We start from the raw sequence: 19,391 nt of genomic DNA, 5'->3' as shown, positions 1-19,391 counted from the left end.
TGATAAAAGGAGACTTCTGGCACACAAGTTTCTAGGTGGGCATCAGGAGCGTAGCACAGAACTACTGTCAGAAAAGACGATGCTTAACCCACAGCAAGGCGGGGCTCACAGAGCAGGGGACATATTTCTGGCTAGCCTTTCTGGGCACCTCCCAAGTCCCACCCTGTGCTTGACTGTCCCTACACACAGGGCTGACTCTAGAGTCCTGGAAAAGATTTGCTGCTCCATTTTGCAAAAATAGTAGTGCCCGACGGGGAGAGGGGCAGAGGGCAGCCAGATGTTTTCCCCAGAGAGCCACGGGGCCCCTCACCCAGCCTCCTGTTGACCAGCCCCCTTCTCCTGCTCCAGCCCCCTCCTAGCCCCACATCCTCCCTGCCCCCATCCCAGGAACATCTGGTTCCAATCTCCTCCAGATGCTGTGGCCAAGCTGTTTTATAGCCAATCACCTCAGCTCAGCTTCCTGAAGGCCTCCCTCCACTTTGGGGAATGGTCCCTTCTTGTCCCTCTCCCTGGGACCCCAGCCACCTCTTTTCCCAACATGGATAAGAGACACATACTGAAGCCAGATGCAACTGTGAGGGTTCTCCGAGCAGGCACATCCCTTCCCGCTATGTGTGTGGGGGCTGTACTCCATCCAGGATTCACAGAAAGATGCTGGCCCGGGAGGAAAGGAATGGGCAGGGAAGGAGGCGTCTGGGAGTGTGTGTGTGCGTGTGCGTGTGCGTGTGTGTGTTGGGAGCGCTAGTGCATGTGGTTATGTGTATATGTTGGCCATGTCAGAGGTGCCCCTTGGTGGCCACCACCTCATTTTCCCTCCCTTCCTCCCCTGGAGCAGGGCTAGCTCAGGGCCCCTGCTGTATACAGAGGCAACTGCAGCCCAAGGTTGTCCTCGCCTTTCGGCTCTCTGTGGCCAGCAAGGCTGTCTTCTAAATCAATACAGCTCAAGGAGGGTGTGTGAGTGTGTGTGTGTGTGTGCTCCCGTGCAGGCCTCTGTGCAGACTCCTCCAGATGCCCTGGCCCAGAGTGGTCTGACGGCACCTCTAGCAGCGCAGGGCAGGCGTGGCGGAGAGCAGCTATCTGGAGAGAGGGAGGAGGAGCGACTGTCTGGAGGAAGCCTGCCCATGCGCTCCCCAGCCCCGCCCACCCTGCCTCACCTGGCCGCCTGCACTCCCACTAAAAGGATGCTGGAAGCCAACCTCTCCTCCTAAGAAACCCAGGAGGAGTCACAAAAGGAAGACTGAAGCCTGAGCCTCTCCTCTGGAGGACGCTGAAAACCCCTAGGCTCCCGGCAGGAGGTAGGGGCTCCTGCTCAGAGGTGAAAGGCTAGACCCTGGTGCTCACTCCTGTCCTGGGAATTCCAGATGCCAGCTGCTTGCTGCCCCAGCCCTTTAAATAAGCCTCCTGGGCATTTTCGACTCCACAGCGCCCCCTGGTGTTTTCAGGAATTAGGACGGCCTTGGTCGGCCAGAGGAGATCCTTGCCAGGGCCACTGTGTCTGAGCCCGCCCTGCTTGTGTCTTACCGTCTCAGGTGACCCTGGCACACAATAGGGGACACAGGGCAGTGACATGAGAAGATGCCAGCTTCTGATTCGATCCTGGCCACTGTCATCGACTGACTGTAAGACATGGGCAAGCCTTTTAACTTCCTCGTGCTTCAGTTTCTTCATCTGTTAAATGTGAATACGGCACAGAGCCACTGTGAAGACTAAACAAGCTGATGTAGGAAAGCACCTGGCGAGATGCCTGACACATAGTAGGCCCTCAGGAAGTGGTCTTTGCCCTCCTTCCTAGCCTTAGGCGGTTCGGTGACACATGCTCATTGGCCCTGAGCCCGGCAGTGTCAGGGAGGTGACTCTAATTTTTCTGGAGCTTTTCCACTCCAGCAGAGGATCATTTTAATAAGCCCATAATAATAGACAGAGAGGTGACTCAGATCTGCCAAAGAGGAGCCCTGCTGGGGAGGGGACAGGGCTTGGGGTGGGGGGATGGAATTCAGTGGCATTTGGGTCTGATGCTGCAGTGGGAAGGGCTCCAAATGGGGGACCTGGGCACCTTGGTTAGGCCTCCAGATTGGTACAGATTCTCTCCTAAGAGGCCTCAGTTTCCCCTTCTGCAACATGCAGGGCAACTCCACATGACCTCCAAAGTCCCTTCCGAGCAGGAGATGTGGCTCTGCTTCCGGAGCCCCGCATCCCGCAGCAAGATTTGGAGCACTCTTGGAGACAATTCCCGGCGGCCTGTCCTTGGGGGCAGGCCCATGTGTGCTCCTCCGTGACGTATGATTTGCCTACCCGCACTCCCAGAGTCCAAGGAGAGGTGGGGCTCTCAGGCCATGGTGGCTTGTTTATTGGTACACATCGCAAGCACAGCACAGGCAGGCGTGCCCCAGGTCAGGGCAGACACGGGGCCAAGGGAGGGCAGCGGGCCACCGCACAGCGATGCTGCCAGCAGAGGGGGAGAGGGCCTGAGGGCCATGTCCTCTCCTACTCCATGCATCTCCCAGGTCCCCAGACCTGATCCATGCCACAGAGACAGCTGACCACACCACTCCCTGTGGCTACAGAAGAGGCGACCAGCTGTCCCACCTGCCCCTCACTGAGACATGGCCTTATTGGCCTGCGGCCCCTTCTGTCCTTCATCACAGAAATCGGGTTGTCATTATGGAGGCTGTTCTCCTCCATCTGACATCACCCCCATCATCCCCAAACAGCTAGCTGCCTCCATCAATACCTCCCCTCCTCACCCACCTGGTCTGCTTGTCTCAGGGGGTCTACCCTCACCACCGTGGTGACCCGTACAAAAGTAGGAAAACAGGTAAAAATGCTGTTAGGTCCAGGAAAGTCTTCAACAGGAGCTCCCCAGGGAAGGGACTCTCCAACAATAGGCTAAAGGGGGAGTGCAGACAGTGCCAGTGGGCGGGGGCGACAGGCAGGTGGCAGGGAAACCACAGTCCAGATCACACACAGAGAGCTAGCAAGTTCACAGCCAGGCGGGTGCCGGGCTCTGTGGGCAAGCCCTCAGGTCTACTTCCACACCAGACCCCTCAGGACAAGAGGCGACCCACTCCCAGCCCAGAAAGGGAAGGGGTCCCTCTGGGTCTCAGGGGTCTCTTTCCCCCTCCTCGACCCCAGTAGCTGCCATTCCAGACTCCAGTGCTCGGGGCAAGGGAGAAGATCCTCTAGATCTATGCTATCTCCAGAACAAAGGACAAATTCCAACAGCCTGGATGCCCCAAAGCCAAGAGAAAAAAGAGGGCCCCTTTCTAGAGCGCAGGTGCGGGGGACAGCTCTCCCCATGCAGGTGCCGAGGGGCAGGAAGACATGGGTGTGCAGGCGACTATTTATAGAGGGAAGGCCAGGTCTGGAGTAGGAAGTCCCCAGGCCCAGCTGAGCAGGGAGGGGCACCCTCTGGTGGTCCTGAGTGGGGTGGGTGGGGCTAAGGAAGGGCACCCCACAGGTCTGTGTCCCCTCGGGAGGCAGGCAAGCTACATGTGGGCTTTGGCCTAGAGAGGCTTTCCCGAAAGAGCCCAGAGGCTGCAAGTCTCCGTGAGATGGAGGCCTGGAATGAAGCGAGAAATAGCAGGACGGGGACATCAGAGGGAAGAGGAAGTCTCCAGGAACCCACCCCCTGCCCCCACCACCTACTGAAGCCAAGAGCCTGTTCAAGTCTACCAGGCATGGGTGGGCCACGCCTACCAGGGGGACCACCCTCTGTTACCTCTAATGCCAAGAGAAGCCAAGAGCCTGTTCAAGTCTACCAGGCATGGGTGGACCACCCTCTGTTACCTCTAATGCCAAGAAGAGGGGGAGGGGAGCTGACAGTGTGGAGAGGGTAGGGGGGCAGGAGAGAGAAAGCCAGCTCCCTGAACTTACGTCACCCACCACCACCCGCCTGTCGTTTCTCCCTAGCCCCCCAGCTCTCCCGGAGTCCCTAGCGGCCCACACTGATGTTGCAGGTCTTGCAGCTGGGGTCTTTCTTGGCGTCAGCAGTGGACAAGCTCATGAGCTGGTGGCCACTGATCTCCCCCAGGGTGCCCAGGGACAGGTCGACGGGCTCAGTGTAGATGATCTCCAGGATGAGGTCCTGGGCGTGGCGGAAGACCAGCTCCCCATCCTCCACGCTGCAGGTCAGGAACTTGTTGCAGGCAATGTCCAGAAGGGGCAGGCGGTCTCGGCAGAAGCGGTCCCCCAGGGAGCCCTTGGGGGCCAGCACCAGGATGGCGTAGTGGTAGGCTGTGTACATACAGTAGAAGTCCGCAAAGTAGAGGTTGGTGCTGGGGTTGAAAAGGCGCTGGGCAGGGATCTGGAAGCGCCAGCGGCCGTAGGGGGAGTCTTGTGGGGGCTGGCCTGTGTTGAACTCCGTGTTGCAGCTGAAGAAGACCCCGTGGAGCATGCCGCTGGTTGGGGAGCCGTGGCTGCCGCTGTTGTCCTTCAGGTAGGTCTGCAGCATGTTCCCGCAGTGGGTCCTACCCATTCCAGGGACAATGCCAAAGGGAAGAGAAAATGCCACTGGTTAGCTGGGCTGAGCTTGGCTGCTGTGTGTGGTGAGAAGGGAGCCAGCCCAGTTCCCAGCTCTCCCACCAGCCACCGCCTCCACCCATCACAAATAGAACGTTCCCGAATGCGAGAGCGGGGAGGAGATGGGCCGATCCAGCCCACTCTTTCACAGAGGAGAGGCCTGGACCTGCTGTTCCCCGCATGAGGGAAAAGCAAGGCCATCACAATCTGGTCTTTCTGGCCCACCTCTTACCACCCCTACCCACAGGTGACAACCTCTAGCCACAGGGGAATGCCACCCCAGCTCTTTCCTGCCTCTGCATTTGCAGTGCTCTGCCCTCTGCCTGGACTTCCCTTCCCACTTTCTCCACCTGGCCTGGCAAACACTTATTCATCCTTCAAGGCCCAGCATCGGTATCCCTTTCCCTCTAAAACCTTCCAGGAACATCAGGCACTTGCACTCAACAAAATTTTGATTGTCTGCTATGTGCAGGACACTGAGTTTTACTCAGTAATCACACACACTGATAGCATTCCATCTGTCCGCACTGTCCCACAACAGACAGGGTTTCGAGGGGATTCTGCCTTTAGTCCTCTTTATATTCTGGCACACATGGTGCTCTCTGTCTCTTGCCCGCTTTCTGATAGAGAAACCCAAACAGGGCCAGTGCCCTAACCACTCACCTCACTGTCTCTCTTCTTTAGTGCAAACACCAGAGGCCCTCCAGGCCCCCACAGCCCTGGGCTAGGGTCAGAGTGACACCATGATAAAGACAGACAATACTGGTGGTGGCTTGTCCTGGCCCAGCCTTAGGACATGGACTTGGAGCAGTGTCAGTAGTCATGGGGGGATGGGCAGCCGCTGGTCCAGCCTCACTCTTGCTTGGTCCTGGCTGTCCTAAGTGACTAGTGAATTGCTGGCCCTCTGGGTCTCAGGCTCCCCATGTGTCGGCTGAAGGTGTTAGATGACATCACGATTGGATCAAGAATTTTCAATGTGGAACCTCTCTCTTTTTCCCCAAAGGGAATTATACATAGGCGGGCCGTAGGCAATAAAATTGACGCTGCTCAGGTTGAATGCTAGGTGTGAGGTCCACCTTGCAGTTCCTCAATGACCCCTCAGCACCACCCTCAGGGCTGCCTGAGACACACCCTGGAACCCCCAGGCTCCCCAGCAGACAGTGTGAAGAGCACAACCCTTCATACTGGGAACCCGCTCACACTCTGTGCCCCCCTCACCACCTCCCCTTCAGACCCAGGGCCTGAATTGGAGAGATACCTGCCTTTCACAGGACAGGAACTGCCTCAAAGGAGGATCCCACCTGGGTCATCACTCGCCCAGGCCTGTTTTCACAGGTGCCCCAGGCAGCTCTATCCTGAGTGCTCTCTGCTTTCCTGGAGCTCAATCCCAAGCCACCAGCCCCCCCACCCCCACCCCCACCCCAGTCAGCCTGTGGTGGAAGGGCATGGCGACTCTGTGCAGAGGATCTGGCAGGTGACAAGGTTGAGGTCTCATCAAACAGCCTGGGCAGCTGAGGCAGAGCTGGGGGAGGGAGGAGGGACCCGAGGGGCCTGCAGGGCTGCACGCACCTGGCGTGCTGGAAGTACTCCTTGTGATGGTTGCGGTAGAAGACAGAGAAGCGCAGCATGCGGCCCGCGATCTGCTCCGCCTTCTCCTGCAGCTGCGCCAGGTGCTCCTTGGCATAATCTGCAAGAGTGCAGATGGGTGAGCGGCGGCCAGGCAGGGTCACAGCCCCTCCCCCTCCCTCCCCCACAATGTGAATGCCAACCCATCTCTGTGCTCAGAGCAGCAGGGGACACCAAACGTTCACAGCATCTTGGACCACGTGGGAATGGGCCAGCTGGAGGCTGTCTGTCCTCATCACCTCTGCACCCTCAGTGCCAGAGGCTCAGGACTCTCTGCTCAGACAAGAGCCGGCCCTTATACAATACAGCCCCTGGGGCTGTCATCTCAGGCTGTCCTAGGCCTCATGTGAAAGGACCAGCAGGCAGATGAAGGACTGAGAGGGGGAGGTTTTGAGGTCCTTTAGGGAGAGCCCTCAAACCCAGCAGGTCAGAGGCTGCCCACACCACTCACGGGGAAGCGAGTTGTCATTACAGGGGAGACTCCTGGAGAGCCTGCCGAGACCTGAGGTGAGTGTTTAGGTGGACCAGGTCTGGGGCGAGGACTCTACTTCGTATCCCAGGAAAAGCAGAAAAGCATGGAAACAAGATAGTGTTTCCATGAGCCTGGCTTTTTGCTTGTTCATGCATGAAACTGGACCCTCCCCCGGGCCAGGCCCAGAGCCCAGAGCCCAGAGGCCCCGGCAGAGTGCTGCTAGCCTCGACAGCGCCTTTGTGCAAATTAGAAAAGGTGCCCTTTCCTCCTTGCTGATGCAGCCCTGGCCAGGGTGCTGGGTTTGGCAAGAGGAATATGGACTGGACTGCTGCCACCCCAGCTCCCCTGTTTGAATTAAATTCCCACCACACGTAGAGTTCTGGGGTAAACTAAGAGGCTTTCCCCACGGCGAGAGGGAGCACCTTCAGAGAGTGGGGTGTGCAGCTGAGCTAAGAAAAAGCACCACTCAAAAGAGAACAGCAGCTCAAGGACACAGCAAAGGGCACAGACCTTGACAGAGGGTGGAGCCAGCCGCCTCGGAGGCCCAGGGCTAAAACTGTCCCCTGCCCCTTCCTTGTGACAGAGGGAGATCTGGGGCAGTTCTCACCATGGACACCAAAAGAATAGAATACTGCGGGGACAGAACCTGGGTCATCAGTGACCAAGTACACTTGAGCCTGGTTTTTTGCTTGTTCATGCTGGAATTTCCAAGCTAAGTTCTGCTATGAGAGTTTGTGGGACTGCTGAATAAGGATCATTTTCTCAGGCTAAGTGGAGGCTTAAGATGAGCAAAATGTGATTGCTCCACGAAGCATCCAGCGACCAATGATTGCTAAAACGCGGTCTAGCCACACAATGTGATATTATTCCACCTTAAGAAGGAAGGAAATTCTGACACATGCTACAACACAGATGAATCTTGAGGTCATGATGTTAAGTGAATAAGCCAGTCACAGAGGGACAAATAATGCGTGATTACCCTCACAAGAGTGGTCAAATTTAGAGAGACAGAGAGTAGAATGATGGTTGCCAGGGGTTGCAGTGAGGGGGGAGTGGGAGGTGTTGTTCTGTGGGTATAGAGTTCCAGTACTGGAAGATGAAAAGTTTTGGAGATTAGTTACATACCAACATGAATGTACTTAATACCACTGAACTGTGCACTTAAAATGGTTAAGATAGCAACTTTTATGTTATGTGTATTTTACCACAATTCAGAAAAACATGCTTGCCCCAAGCCAGAAAAGTGACTCCTTCCCTTTATAGAAATGACGTCATCACCATGATTAGTAGTGCTCACATCTGCCTCCTGTATTACATGCTTAGTGCTCACATCTGCCTCCTGCATTACAGGCTTTGGGGGTGGGGGTCGGTGGGGGAGGGCAGGGGCAGGTCTCATCTACTCGTGTTTCCCTAAAGGCCTAAGCCTGGTGCTGGTGTACAGCAGGTGGTCACAGTATCTGCTATGTTAAGACGAAGCCCCTTTGCCCAGCCAGTGTGGCTTAATGGTTAAACGTCAACCTCTGAACCAGGAGGTCACGGTTTGATTCCAGTCAGGGCACATGTCGGGTTTTGAGCCCAATCCCCAATAGGGGGCATGTAGGAGGCAGCCAATCAGTGATTCTCTGTCATCATTGACGTTTCTCTCTCTCCCTTTCCCTTCCTTTCTGAAATTAATATCTACATATATAGAGAGAGAGATATATAGAGATAGAGGTATACCAGTAGATATAGACGTAGACATAGATATAGATACAGATATATAAAAGATTTTTTAAAAAGACGAAGCCCCCTCCTGACCATAACTAAACCGGATGCACAAAAGCACAGACCGGCAGGGCCTCACCTCCGGTGCAGAACTCGACTGTCTCGCTCCAGCCGGACACCAGGTACTCCCCGTCGCTCTGCTTCACTGCAGTCTGCACCGCCACGCTGTACTCTGTGCGGGGGCTCAGGAACCAGTGGCCTCTCACCGTCATGGGCAGGGGCACAGCCTTGGCCACAAGCTTTGTGGGGACATCCTGAGACATGGGGTGCAGACCGAGAGCCAAGAGTCAAATTGGGGGTCATGCCCAACCTTGGCATTCCCTCAGACCTCCCCCCACCCCTTGCCTCCTGGAGAGGGCCAGAGTCTCAGTGATTCGATGGCCGGGTGTCCTGGCCACCAGGCTCCTGCAGGAGCAAGCAGTGGCCATTGGGAAGGCCACACAGACACTCCCCAGCCTCCACCATCCTTAACTGCCTGATGCCCCTTCTCTTGGGAACTAAGGAGAAAGGCCACTGGGGTGGAAGCCCACAAAGTTGAGGGCGGCCAGACCTCCGTTTTCGAGGGAGACTTCGAGAGCTCTGCACACTGCAGTGCCGTTTCCACGGCAACGGCCAATGCTGAGAAGCCAGGGAGGAAGGGAAAATATGCCTTATTCTTTTGGGAGGAGGTTAAGGGGGTGGTGTTGAACATTCACGTCACCGTGGCAACTGGCCTGCCAAAAGACACCCAGATCGGGGGAGCCAGTTCCAAAGAGAGAGGGTGAGTAACCCACATGATGCTGTCGTCGTGGGAACCAGCTTCTTCCCACCTCACTCTTCCCCTGCCTTTCCCCCAGCTTAGAAGATGGGAGCTTTCCTCCCACCCACCCCCACACCAGCTCTAACCCAGGAAAAGGACGCCCCAGCCAACAGGGGACTCTCTCACATGCATTTTCTAAACCCAGCAAACAGGCCAGAGGGCCGGGGCAGAGAGGATCACAGGGGCCTGAAGGACCCTGCAAAGGGCCCCACCCCTGCCCACAGCCCATGTTACCCACCAGTCCACAAGGCACCCCCAGGTGTGATGTCGTGGCCCGCCTGGGTTTTCCTGTCCTAATCACGATGCCGATAACGGTGTTCACTGTGTGCTGGGCCCTAAGCCAAACGGCACACAAACATTACCTCACAGATGCCTCTCACAAGCCTACAGGGGCTGCCATGATTATTATTCCCCTTTTGCCAGCAAAGGAACTCAGGCTCAGAGAGGTTAACTAACTTTACCAAGATCACACAGTAAGAAGAGCCTGGATTGGAATCAGGCCTCTCCAGCTCCCCACTGTCAGCTCCAGGCGTGCGTCATCCTGCCTCCCTTCAGAGCAGGTGTGAGGAAGACGCGCTCACCCGGTGCTTGAATTTGTTGGAGTTCTTATTCTCCTTCTTGTTGAGGTCGATGAAATAGTGGGTGACCCTCTCCAGGTCACTGTTCTCCATGGCCCAGGAGATGCGGAAGGAGTCACAGGTGATGTTATTGACCTCGATGCTGTGGGGAGTGGACAGCAGCTCCATGCTCCCTTTTGGTTCGGCTCCTGTGGGGACTGAGGAGAGGAAGCATCAGCACCTCCCGCCCCACCATGCAGTTTTCGGAACGTCTCCTCCCAATATTCCTTTCGAGGCGGGACCTGGAGGAGCCGTTATTTGCACCTGCCCCATCGAATCGGATGGAAAGGTTGCACAGGGCAGACTGGAGGGTAGGACTGAAGGTGGGATGGGCGTCCCCCGGGCTCTTGGCTCTCCTAAGAGGGGTCTGCAGAGCAGACGGCACCTGACAGGTGGCAGAGGCAGTGGGAACGCCGAGAACGCCAGGCGGGACAGATTGTCAGCAGATGGAGCCGAGGAGGGGGCCCTCAGCCAGCAGGCGTGAAAAGAGAAAGGGGTGGGGGTGGAGAGAACAGTGTGAGGCCCAGGAGAGACAGGAAGCACCCACCAAGGACATGGGTGTGAGGGTGCAGGCAGGAGGAGGACACTAGCAGCCAAGAGGCCAAGGGTGCAGGGCTCTGGGTGGTCAGGACCCCTCCTCTGGGTGGGGGCACTCAGCAGGGGTCACCACCACACAGGGCTGGGAGTGCAAGTGCACGTGGACCCACTGGTGGCGGGGGGAGTACAAGCTACAGACCTTCCCCCACCCATAACTTTTCCACTGTCGTTCTTTCCCTTCCACTCTTTTCCCACTGCTGTATATTCTTTCCTCTGGCACTTGATTCTCTTAAGTAATTAGTTTTACTTTTGATGCCTGTGGCAGGCTAAGTGCTGCTAATTTCACCAACAGCATCTCATGTAAGCTCCCAATAGGTAGGCATTATTATTACACCCATTTTCCAGATGAGGTAGCTGAAGTTGGGGGTACTAAGATGCCAAAGGTCACACAGTTAGAAAACGATTCAAGTTTGTCTGACTCTGGAGCACTCTACCCTTTACCGTTACGTGGAATTTGTGTTCCCGTGTGTGTGTGTGTGTGTGTGTGTGTGTGTGTGTGTGTGTGTGTGTGTGACATGACATGTGTGGCATGTATGTATGCACAGGTACACATAATTTTACCAATATTTAGTTTTCCTTCTCTGTCCTTTTCTTTCAAGCAATGGCATTTTCTCTCCCACCCCCCACCACTCCCCCTCCCCCCTGCACTTCTTCCCCTGGCTGCTCTCCCAGGTGGGAAGGACCACCGCTCTCACTGTGCTTAGCCGGGAGGCGCTGACTCTGGCCCTGACTTTGGCCTGGCTCACTGGAGCCCTGCGAAGTGGGGTGGGGAGGGGAGAGGGGAGGGAAGGGGCCGTCTCTGGGATAGGAGCCTGAGTGTAGGCTGGGCTTTCTCCTGGGACATCTGCTCAGTACCCAGTCGAGCTCATGCTTCCCGGTTCTTCCTCAAGCCCAGTCCCAGCACAGCTCAGATTTCTGGAGTGTCATCTCCTTTCTCCTCCTTCCCTCTTCTTCTCTTCACCCAGGCGCTAGGGTAAGGGTACCTTGTGCCTTCGAAAGCAGGTACTTCTATTTATAGCTTCCAGAAGATTCAACCCACACTTTCCTGTCAACGAAGCCTGCTCTGGAGCCTGGCACCTCTAAATTAACCTGTGGGCTGCCTGGGTGGCAGGCACAGGGCAAAGGATCTGGGTGATGGCCCTTACCTGTCCCAAGGTGTTCCCTGAGTCCTTGTTACATCTTAGCTTTCCACCCTAAAGTGTATGCCTGACTGCTGTGCGGTTCAGCCAAATGCCAGTGGGCCTCGTGAATCTCATGGTAGATAAGCATGGGGGTGCTACCAGGCCCCCCACAAAATAAAACAGATCGGGATAGGGTGTCTGGAAACAACTAGACAAGAAACCAGTTTGTAATTCCTGGGGACAGTTGTGAAGCGGTGAGGAGATGCCATCCTCTGAGGTCCCAGCGAAGAGCTCCCCAGCAAGACAGGCATGTGCCCCCACATACACACACACACACACACACACACACACACCAACACAGACATATGCCCACCCCAGGGAGGGCCTCGGTGGCTGTCTCCCACCCACATGGGATGCAGTACACGCCTACCCGGTGCGGGGGCACCTGCCGCAGCCTCAGTCCTCCTCAGTCTCCCAGAGACAGGACAGGGGTTTGGTGCTGAGGTGTCCAGGACGTGGGTCAGCCTTCCCCAACGACATTCTAGGAGAGCCGAGACTACTCCCACGCGAGACTGGGAGAGTGGCCATGAGTGACACTGGGAGATCAGGAAAGCCAGGGTGGGCCAAAGGTGGGCATGAACCCCAGTTCTCCAAGCCCAGATGACCGGGGAAGGGCAGGGTGTGAGAGACAGGTTGAGACAACACCTGAGAAACACCCACACTCCTGTGTGAATCCACCCTGAGACAAGCATTCACACACCCACAGGCAGGCAGGCGCGCGCATTCGAGCACACACACGCACACACGCACACACACACACACACACACGCACACATATATGCGCGCACCAAGTATGCCCACAGACAGGCTGCACACACCTCCTCAGACATTCTCACTCCCACCCCCTCCCCTACGCACCCAGGGACCTTCTGCCACTCTCCACATTCTAAGACTGCCCAGCAATTTCCCCTCCACTAGCTGTCACCTCCATACAGACCCTCACATGCTTAAGTCCACAGGCTCTCACACACACATATGTATGCACACCTTCTCACAAAGCTGTAATTTAAGGGGGGAACCATAGGCACCAACATGCATGCATGGCACTGACACAGGAGCCATGCAACCCATATGCCTGCTGGCTCCCATGTATTTTTATTTGCACACACGTCAACCTCTGCCCATATTCTGGTATTCGCCCTCAAGTCTTCTCAAGGCTCAAAGACACAGACTTTGAAAATATGTTTGTCTCTGGCCACACTCTGACAAAGCCGAGCCTTCATATGCCAACAGGTTTGCCTACCTACGCAGCTCTGCCCACAGACAGGGGCTTCTGCCCACACTCTCCACCTACCTACCCCCTTCTGCTTCGAGTCGCACCTCCCACATAGAAACCCTCCGTCACCATGTACTCCTACACACATGTCCACCCACAAATATACTGCTTCACACTGTCCCTACTGACACGTATTCACAGGCTACTCAGATAAGTGATCCCCCCACACATGTGCTTCACGTGTACAAGAAACGTATGTTCCTAGACATGCCACACAGCAGTTAAAACCCACACATGAACGTAAGTGCATGCAGACAGAACTATCTGCGCAGGCAAACCTCCAGTCTCCTCCCAAGCATGGTGCACACACTGCTATGATACCTTTGCCCATGCTCATTCAGAAAAGCACCACCGGCCACCCCACTGTCCCTGCTGGCATCGCTGACTGCAGCAGAATGGTCACGGGGTGACTAACTGTGGTGCCCTGGGGACAGGATCCAGCTGTTAACCCCTTGGCCAAGGGCCTGGGGGAAAGGGGACAAGGTCGTTGGCCCTGGCAATCCAGGCGGGCACTGCAAGCAGTGGCAGGACCCTCGTGCCCCCAGCTCCTAGCCCCTGGCCACCCAGGTCCCTCTCGGGATTGACAGCAGAGGAAGGGCACTCACCTGGCTCCACCAGGCTCTGCAGAGGGAGACCTGGGAGGGAGGGAAGGGAGAGAGCTCTGTGTGGATGGGCTCCCCAGGCAGAGGGGCAGCGGGCTGGATGCCCGGGTCACAGGCAGCAGCGCTCGCCGGCTCCTCTTGCTCCTTTCACGGCGGCGAAGGAGGCTTCTTCCATGCCCCACAGGCAGTCCCTGCTGCTCCGCAGCGCGCTGCTGCCCCAGGAGAGGCGATGTTCCCAGCCGAGCGCAAGGAGAGGCAAAAGCAAAGCGATGTGGAGGAGAGAGAGGCAGAGAAGACGGGAAGGAACGGGAGAGCCAGACCCAATCTGGCTCCACCAATGGGATCAGTGGCTGCCCAGCGTCAGGTGACAATAAGCAAGCTCGGTCCCTGCTCTCCTGGGCTGGTGGGAGGGGGAAAGGGCAGAAGGTCTGGAAGGGAGCAACGCGGATGTCTTCCGAGACAGCGGCGGTGGCTGCCCCCTTCCCCGTTTTCCCAGGACACGTGCCTTGGCAGAAGTCCCTCCAACACACCTCTCCTTGGAAATCTCTCAGTTGAATGCAGCCCCCAAACTTTAGGATGCTGGGAGAGGGTGGGGCTTAGCCCAAGGGCTCGGGAGCCTGAAGCAAAGATTCTGATTGGGGGAGGGGGTGGCTGTGAAGGGGCAGGATTCCGATGGGGTTTGGGAACCCGTAAGTGTGTGGGGTGGGGTGCGGTGGGGAGGCAGCGGTGTCGGTCTTAGTCTGGTTTCTTTCCTCTGGGCCTTTGGCTAATCCACAGCTCCATTTTCTTACCAACTCTATCAAGAGCTATCTTACAGAAGCCCAAGAGAACCCTGGTGGTCTAGGGAAAGTCTGACTGCTTAAGCAGAGAGAGACAAGAGAGAAGTGTGGGGCTGTGAAGGGTGTGCAGAAGCAAGAAAGTGGGGATGGGAGGGACCCACAGAGCTTGGAGTGCTCGGATTCTAGCCAACTATCTGGGCTCAGAGGAGCCAAGCCCTGAGCACAGTGGCCAGAGAGAATACTTACTGTCTACTGATAAGGATCCGCAGAAAATGCAGACCCTGTGGATGCCGCTGTGAAGAACCCGCAAGGAAATTTGAACCAAGCAACCAGCAGTGAGTACGTGCAGTGTGGAGAAGCATGGCCTTTGCAGACAGACAGATACGGTTAAAATTCTTGCTCTATTTAATAGAGTCTATTACTTTCTAGCTGGGTGGCGCTGGACAAGTTACTCAACCTCTCAGAGCTGCAGTGTCTTCGTCTGTCAAATGCAATAATCACACAAGTTTATTGTCATCACTGAATGAGATAAATATGTGAATCACTCAGCTCTGGGCCTGGGACACAAGGAGTGCCCAGAGCTGTTATCACAGCCATATCAGTAAGTGTCTGCCTGCCGGGAGCCCACAGTCTTTTAGGGGAGGAAGATGGACATTTAGAGACATGATTAGGAAACAAGAAATAGACAACTAAATTGCAGGGTACAGGTAAGAATTCTGAGAAGGAGGAATCAGGACCAGCTCCAGGGCACAGGTGGGGCCAAGCCAAGTGGAGACTTGTGGAAGCAGGAGCGTGGTGGGGGTGGGGAGGGCTTGGTGCAGGGACGGCAGTCAGGAGACAACAGACTGTGCGGGCAGGCCCTGGCGAGGACCTCAGAGAGCCCCAGGCGGCCTAAGCCCAGCATAAGGGACACGTACTGAGCGGGACTCAGGGGCTGCGGACATCAGCAGCAAAGGTTAGAGGAGGTGACAGTGGACAGAAAGTGAATAGTTCACTGAGAGCAGAGACCAGCAAAAGCCAATCCCACCCTAAATGGGTGTGGAGAACCCAAGCAAGTTTGGTCAGATCCCGAACCGCAGAATGCGGTATGGTATGTCACAATGAGGCGGGATTCAGCACTCCCTTGGCCAAACCTAATCTGAGATGGTGAAACCCGAAAAGATAAAAAACAGAATCTCATGGTGATGGCCAGCACCAGACAGCTGGGCCACAGTCTGTCCCTACGACCAACCTAAGGGGTGTGAGGAAAAGGTCAGGTTCTCTGCGCCTCAGTTTCCCCCTCTGTGAAAGGAAGGCCAGTCCCTGCACGTCTCTGCCTCCTACCTTGGCAGGATGGCATGTGGAGAGCTCATGAGATCATGTGTCCCGAGCAGTGAACAATGGCCCTCTGAAGGCGCTTTTGTAGAGCTACGTGCTGGCGTCAGGTGAAGGTACAGCCCTCCCCAGGTTTCTGCCTCTTCTTGCCTCAGAGGGTGCTCAGCAGATCACATGAGGAAACACATGGTCGGAAGAAAGCATAGCGTGCCAAACACAACTCCCTCCACATGAAACCAAACCACTGCCAAGAGGCACTGCTGCGGCAGTTTTATCTGTAATAACCTTTTATTACACAAGTCGTACGTGATCGCTGGAGAAAGATGAGATTTAATTCTAACAGTTAAGAGAAAATTAAAGTCGCTAATGCCCTTACAATTCAGATACAGGCAAATGAGATATATACCTTATTAACAAAAATAGAAAGTAGGAATCCTAATATATATATAACCTGCTTTTCTCAGTTAACAGGACCTTTTCTATTCATTGCAGTCTTTCTACAGTATTGTTTTCAGTTGCTGAATATGTTCTACTGTTAGGTCATACATTCCTTTTTGTGATTAAGTTCTCTTGCTTTTTCTCCATTCTAAATAACACTGCAATGAACATACTTATAGGACAGTAATGGCGAACCTATGACACGCGTGTCAGAGGTGACACGCGAACTCATTTTTTTTGTTGATTTTTCTTTGTTAAATGGCATTTAAATATGTAAAATAAATATCAAAAATATAAGTCTTTGTTTTGCTATGGTTGCAGATATCAAAAAATTTCTATATGTGACACGGCACCAGAGTTAAGTTAGGGTTTTTCAAAATGCTGACACGCCGAGCTCAAAAGGTTCACCATCACTGTTGTAGGAAAATCTTGTCTTGTGCCTTAATTATATTTCCAGTAAAATATTAAATAATATGGACCATATTTGAATACTGATTTAAACAAACTGTTACCAAAAAACACCCTATGGGACAATTGGGAAATTTGAATACTAACTGGATATTTGACAATATTTAGGAATTATAGCTCTGATGATATTTTATGGTTATTGTTTTTAAAGAATATCTTCCAGATTATATCATATTATGATATGACAATTTATATTAAATATTATAATATTTTGGATGAATAGCATGATAATCTGTGATTTGTTTAAAAATAATCAAGGTGAGAGTTGGGGGGGGGGGAGATAGATGACACAAGATTGCCAGGAGTGGATAACTGTTGAAGCTGGTACTCTGAGATTTAATAAGCTATTCTCTCCATTTTTGTGCTTGCTCAGAAGTTTCCATATTGAGTAATTTAGCTAAGCTATGGTGATGATAATAATGTTACAGAAAACCGGAGAAGAACCAAGCAACGCTTAGAGAAATGGAGTTACATTTATTATTATTATTATTACGCACAGGCCCAGAGGAAAATGTCTCTCCAATTCTGGGCCCCGTCACACAGAAAGTTTCCTGTATTTATACCTTCTTACCCTCTTTGTCTCCCAAATATGGGGTTCTGTTCCGGTCCCCTTTGCAAGTTCTTAAAGAGCCCCTATGTGCTGGGGGCTTTGAGACCTCAACCAAAGGCTTGGCCTGGTGCCAGCACTGATAACTTCGTCTGGGGAAGGTTTAATGGCCCCTGAAATGGGAGTAGTCTTATTTTCCTTATTATTTAAGTCAGCAAGCATTACAGAAGCCAAAATGCAGGGTTAAAATTTCAAACAGCAGTTTTTATAGAAGATGGATGCTTCAATAACAAAAGCACTTATGAAGCACCAAGACACAACGCAAGGCATGCGATTCTCATAACCCTGAGAGGTGGAACCATCCACCGTGCTTTAAAAAGACTGATGGTAGGAAATGAGACTCAGTCCATAAGAAGTAAAATTAGATTTAAATTCAGGTGTGAGCACAAAGGCTGGTTCTTTGTGGTAGAAGGGCATAGAGCAAACATAGAGTCTGACGTAATAGAGATGAGGCTGTAAGTGAAAAAACAAAACAAAACCCACAGTCTCACTATTGCTTATGCACTTTATAGACTCAAAATGTGTATGTGTATTCCCTCCGGGTTGACCTAAATGTGACGATCTTCTGGGCCAAGGAATGCACGCACATCCAGACTGCCCAGAAAAACCACCTTGCTCATTTGCATGTGTTGACAGTGACAGGAGTGGGCAATGACTGTTTATAAGAACTGTGTGAGTTTCTCAGTGCTTATTTGCTTTATATTTTTGAAATTCTGTTTAGACCTGCTACAACCCTCAGCAGCCACCTATTTTGATCTTTCTACAGAGCATTAAAGTAATTCTAAAAACTAGATACATTTCTGAGTATTCACTCAACTAAAGAATATAACACCTTTTTTTTAGCTTTCTGAAAACAGAAATATTTAACAATTTTAAGACATGGAAAGATGCTGAATTATACTTAAGGCCTCTCATAAACTATAGAGAAATGAAATGTTGAAAGGGCAAAAGAAAGTTGAAGGGAAGAAGATGAAGAACAATGAAAAAGAATCGCAGGTGAAATGAAAGAAGGATTAACATGATAGAACCATGGTACTGGGATAGTCACTACATTATACCCGAGGTGGAATAGCATGACAGAGGACCCATGGAATACCACTGGGCCCTGCGTGGCAGGATGCCAGGGACAAGACACACATACTGAAGACACACACTGCTGCCACTAAGAAAGGCTCTCCCAGCCCCTCACTCAGTATGTGCCACACTTATTCTCTTCACAGAGTTGCATGCAGAAAAACCTATAGAGAAGACATATGAAGACACAACACAAAGATGGCTTGTACATCAATGGTGCCAACATTAAATTGCTGATGCAATCCACCTGGAAACAAGCCACCCTTCTTTTTCTAATGTATGTCCACATTGTGACTCAGTCTCACGACAAACTGGAATTCATTCATTCATTCAACAAAAATGTACTGGGTGTTTCCTATGTATCAGGTACTGTTTCAGACAATGCGGACACTGTAGTGAGAGGAGAGAAAAATCCATGCTCTTTGGGGCTTACTTTCTGGGAAGAGCAAGAAAGATATAAACAAACTCTATTAGAGAAATGCTACAGAGAAAAATAAGTCAGTGAATAGGGATAGGGAATGTCCTGGGGGAGTGGGAGGGTACAATTTTAAATAGAGTCATGAGAGAAGGCCTCCTTGAGAAGGTAACTTTGGGATTAAAACAAAACAAAACAAAAACCCTGCCCTAACTGGAGGGAGGGAGGAAGGAGGGAGGGCGGGCTCCATGGAGAATTATGTGGGGGAAGAGCTCTCCAGGCAGCAGGTACAGAGGCCCTGAAGCAGGAGCATGTCAGATGGTTCCAGAAATAGAAAGAGGACCAGTGTGGCTGGAGCAGCGTGAGTGAGGGAAGCATGGTAGGAGCTGAGGACGGAGAGGAGGTGAGTGGACAGACAGATGAGGCAGAGCTGCATAGGCCAATCCAAAGTCTCTGGTTTTTACTCTGAAAGGGGAACCCCCTGGGAAGTTTAGAGCAGAGACTTGACCTGGTGTGAAATATGTTGGGACTACACTGAGGCTGGCACAGGTGGAAGCAGGGAGGCTAGTTAGAAGGCTGTTACAATAATCACAGCAAAAAAAAAAAAAGAGGTAGCTTACACCAAGATGGGATGTCAGTGAAGGTGGGGAGAAGTGGTAAGATTCTGGATATATACATGGAAGAGCCAACACATCAGCTGTATTGCATGAGAGAAAGAGAGAGTCAAGAATAACTACAAGACTTTTTACTTGAACTACTAGAGGAATGAGCTGCCATGTACTGAGATGGGGAAGCCTTGAGTAGTTCAAGGAAGAAAATCAAAAGTTTGGATGAGGACAGACAT

General features: G+C 53.0%; 1 protein-coding gene across 1 annotated transcript; it reads right to left on the bottom strand.

Moving 5' to 3' along the window:
- Positions 1-2,321: 2,321 nt before the first annotated feature.
- On the bottom strand, positions 2,322-14,655 carry PHYHIP (phytanoyl-CoA 2-hydroxylase interacting protein). Its single transcript, XM_005864601.2, has 7 exons — positions 14,478-14,655; positions 13,456-13,777; positions 9,761-9,954; positions 8,460-8,634; positions 6,088-6,205; positions 3,787-4,466; positions 2,322-3,718 (listed from the first exon to the last, which is right to left on the bottom strand). Exons 3-6 carry the CDS (start codon positions 9,923-9,925, stop codon positions 3,932-3,934), a joined length of 993 nt encoding a protein of 330 aa, XP_005864663.1. The 5' UTR covers positions 9,926-9,954; positions 13,456-13,777; positions 14,478-14,655; the 3' UTR covers positions 2,322-3,718; positions 3,787-3,931.
- Positions 14,656-19,391: the final 4,736 nt, after the last annotated feature.

The sequence above is a fragment of the Myotis brandtii genome, unplaced genomic scaffold, assembly GCF_000412655.1.
Source record: "Myotis brandtii unplaced genomic scaffold, ASM41265v1 scaffold19, whole genome shotgun sequence".
Lineage (NCBI taxonomy): Eukaryota > Metazoa > Chordata > Mammalia > Chiroptera > Vespertilionidae > Myotis > Myotis brandtii.
The sequence above is the reverse complement of the archived record's forward strand: the minus strand, read 5'-3'. Positions and strand labels throughout refer to the sequence as shown.

Bases quoted from the DNA above. Each gene is read 5' to 3' on its own strand.
- PHYHIP (XM_005864601.2), bottom strand. From the start codon at position 9,925: ATGGAGCTGCTGTCCACTCCCCACAGCATCGAGGTCAATAACATCACC. The intron at 8,635-9,760 runs GTGAGCGCGTCT...CCCATGTCTCAG, and splicing joins CCAACAAATTCAAGCACCGG to GATGTCCCCACAAAGCTTGT. The intron at 4,467-6,087 runs GTGCGTGCAGCC...TGGAATGGGTAG, and splicing joins GAGTACTTCCAGCACGCCAG to GACCCACTGCGGGAACATGC.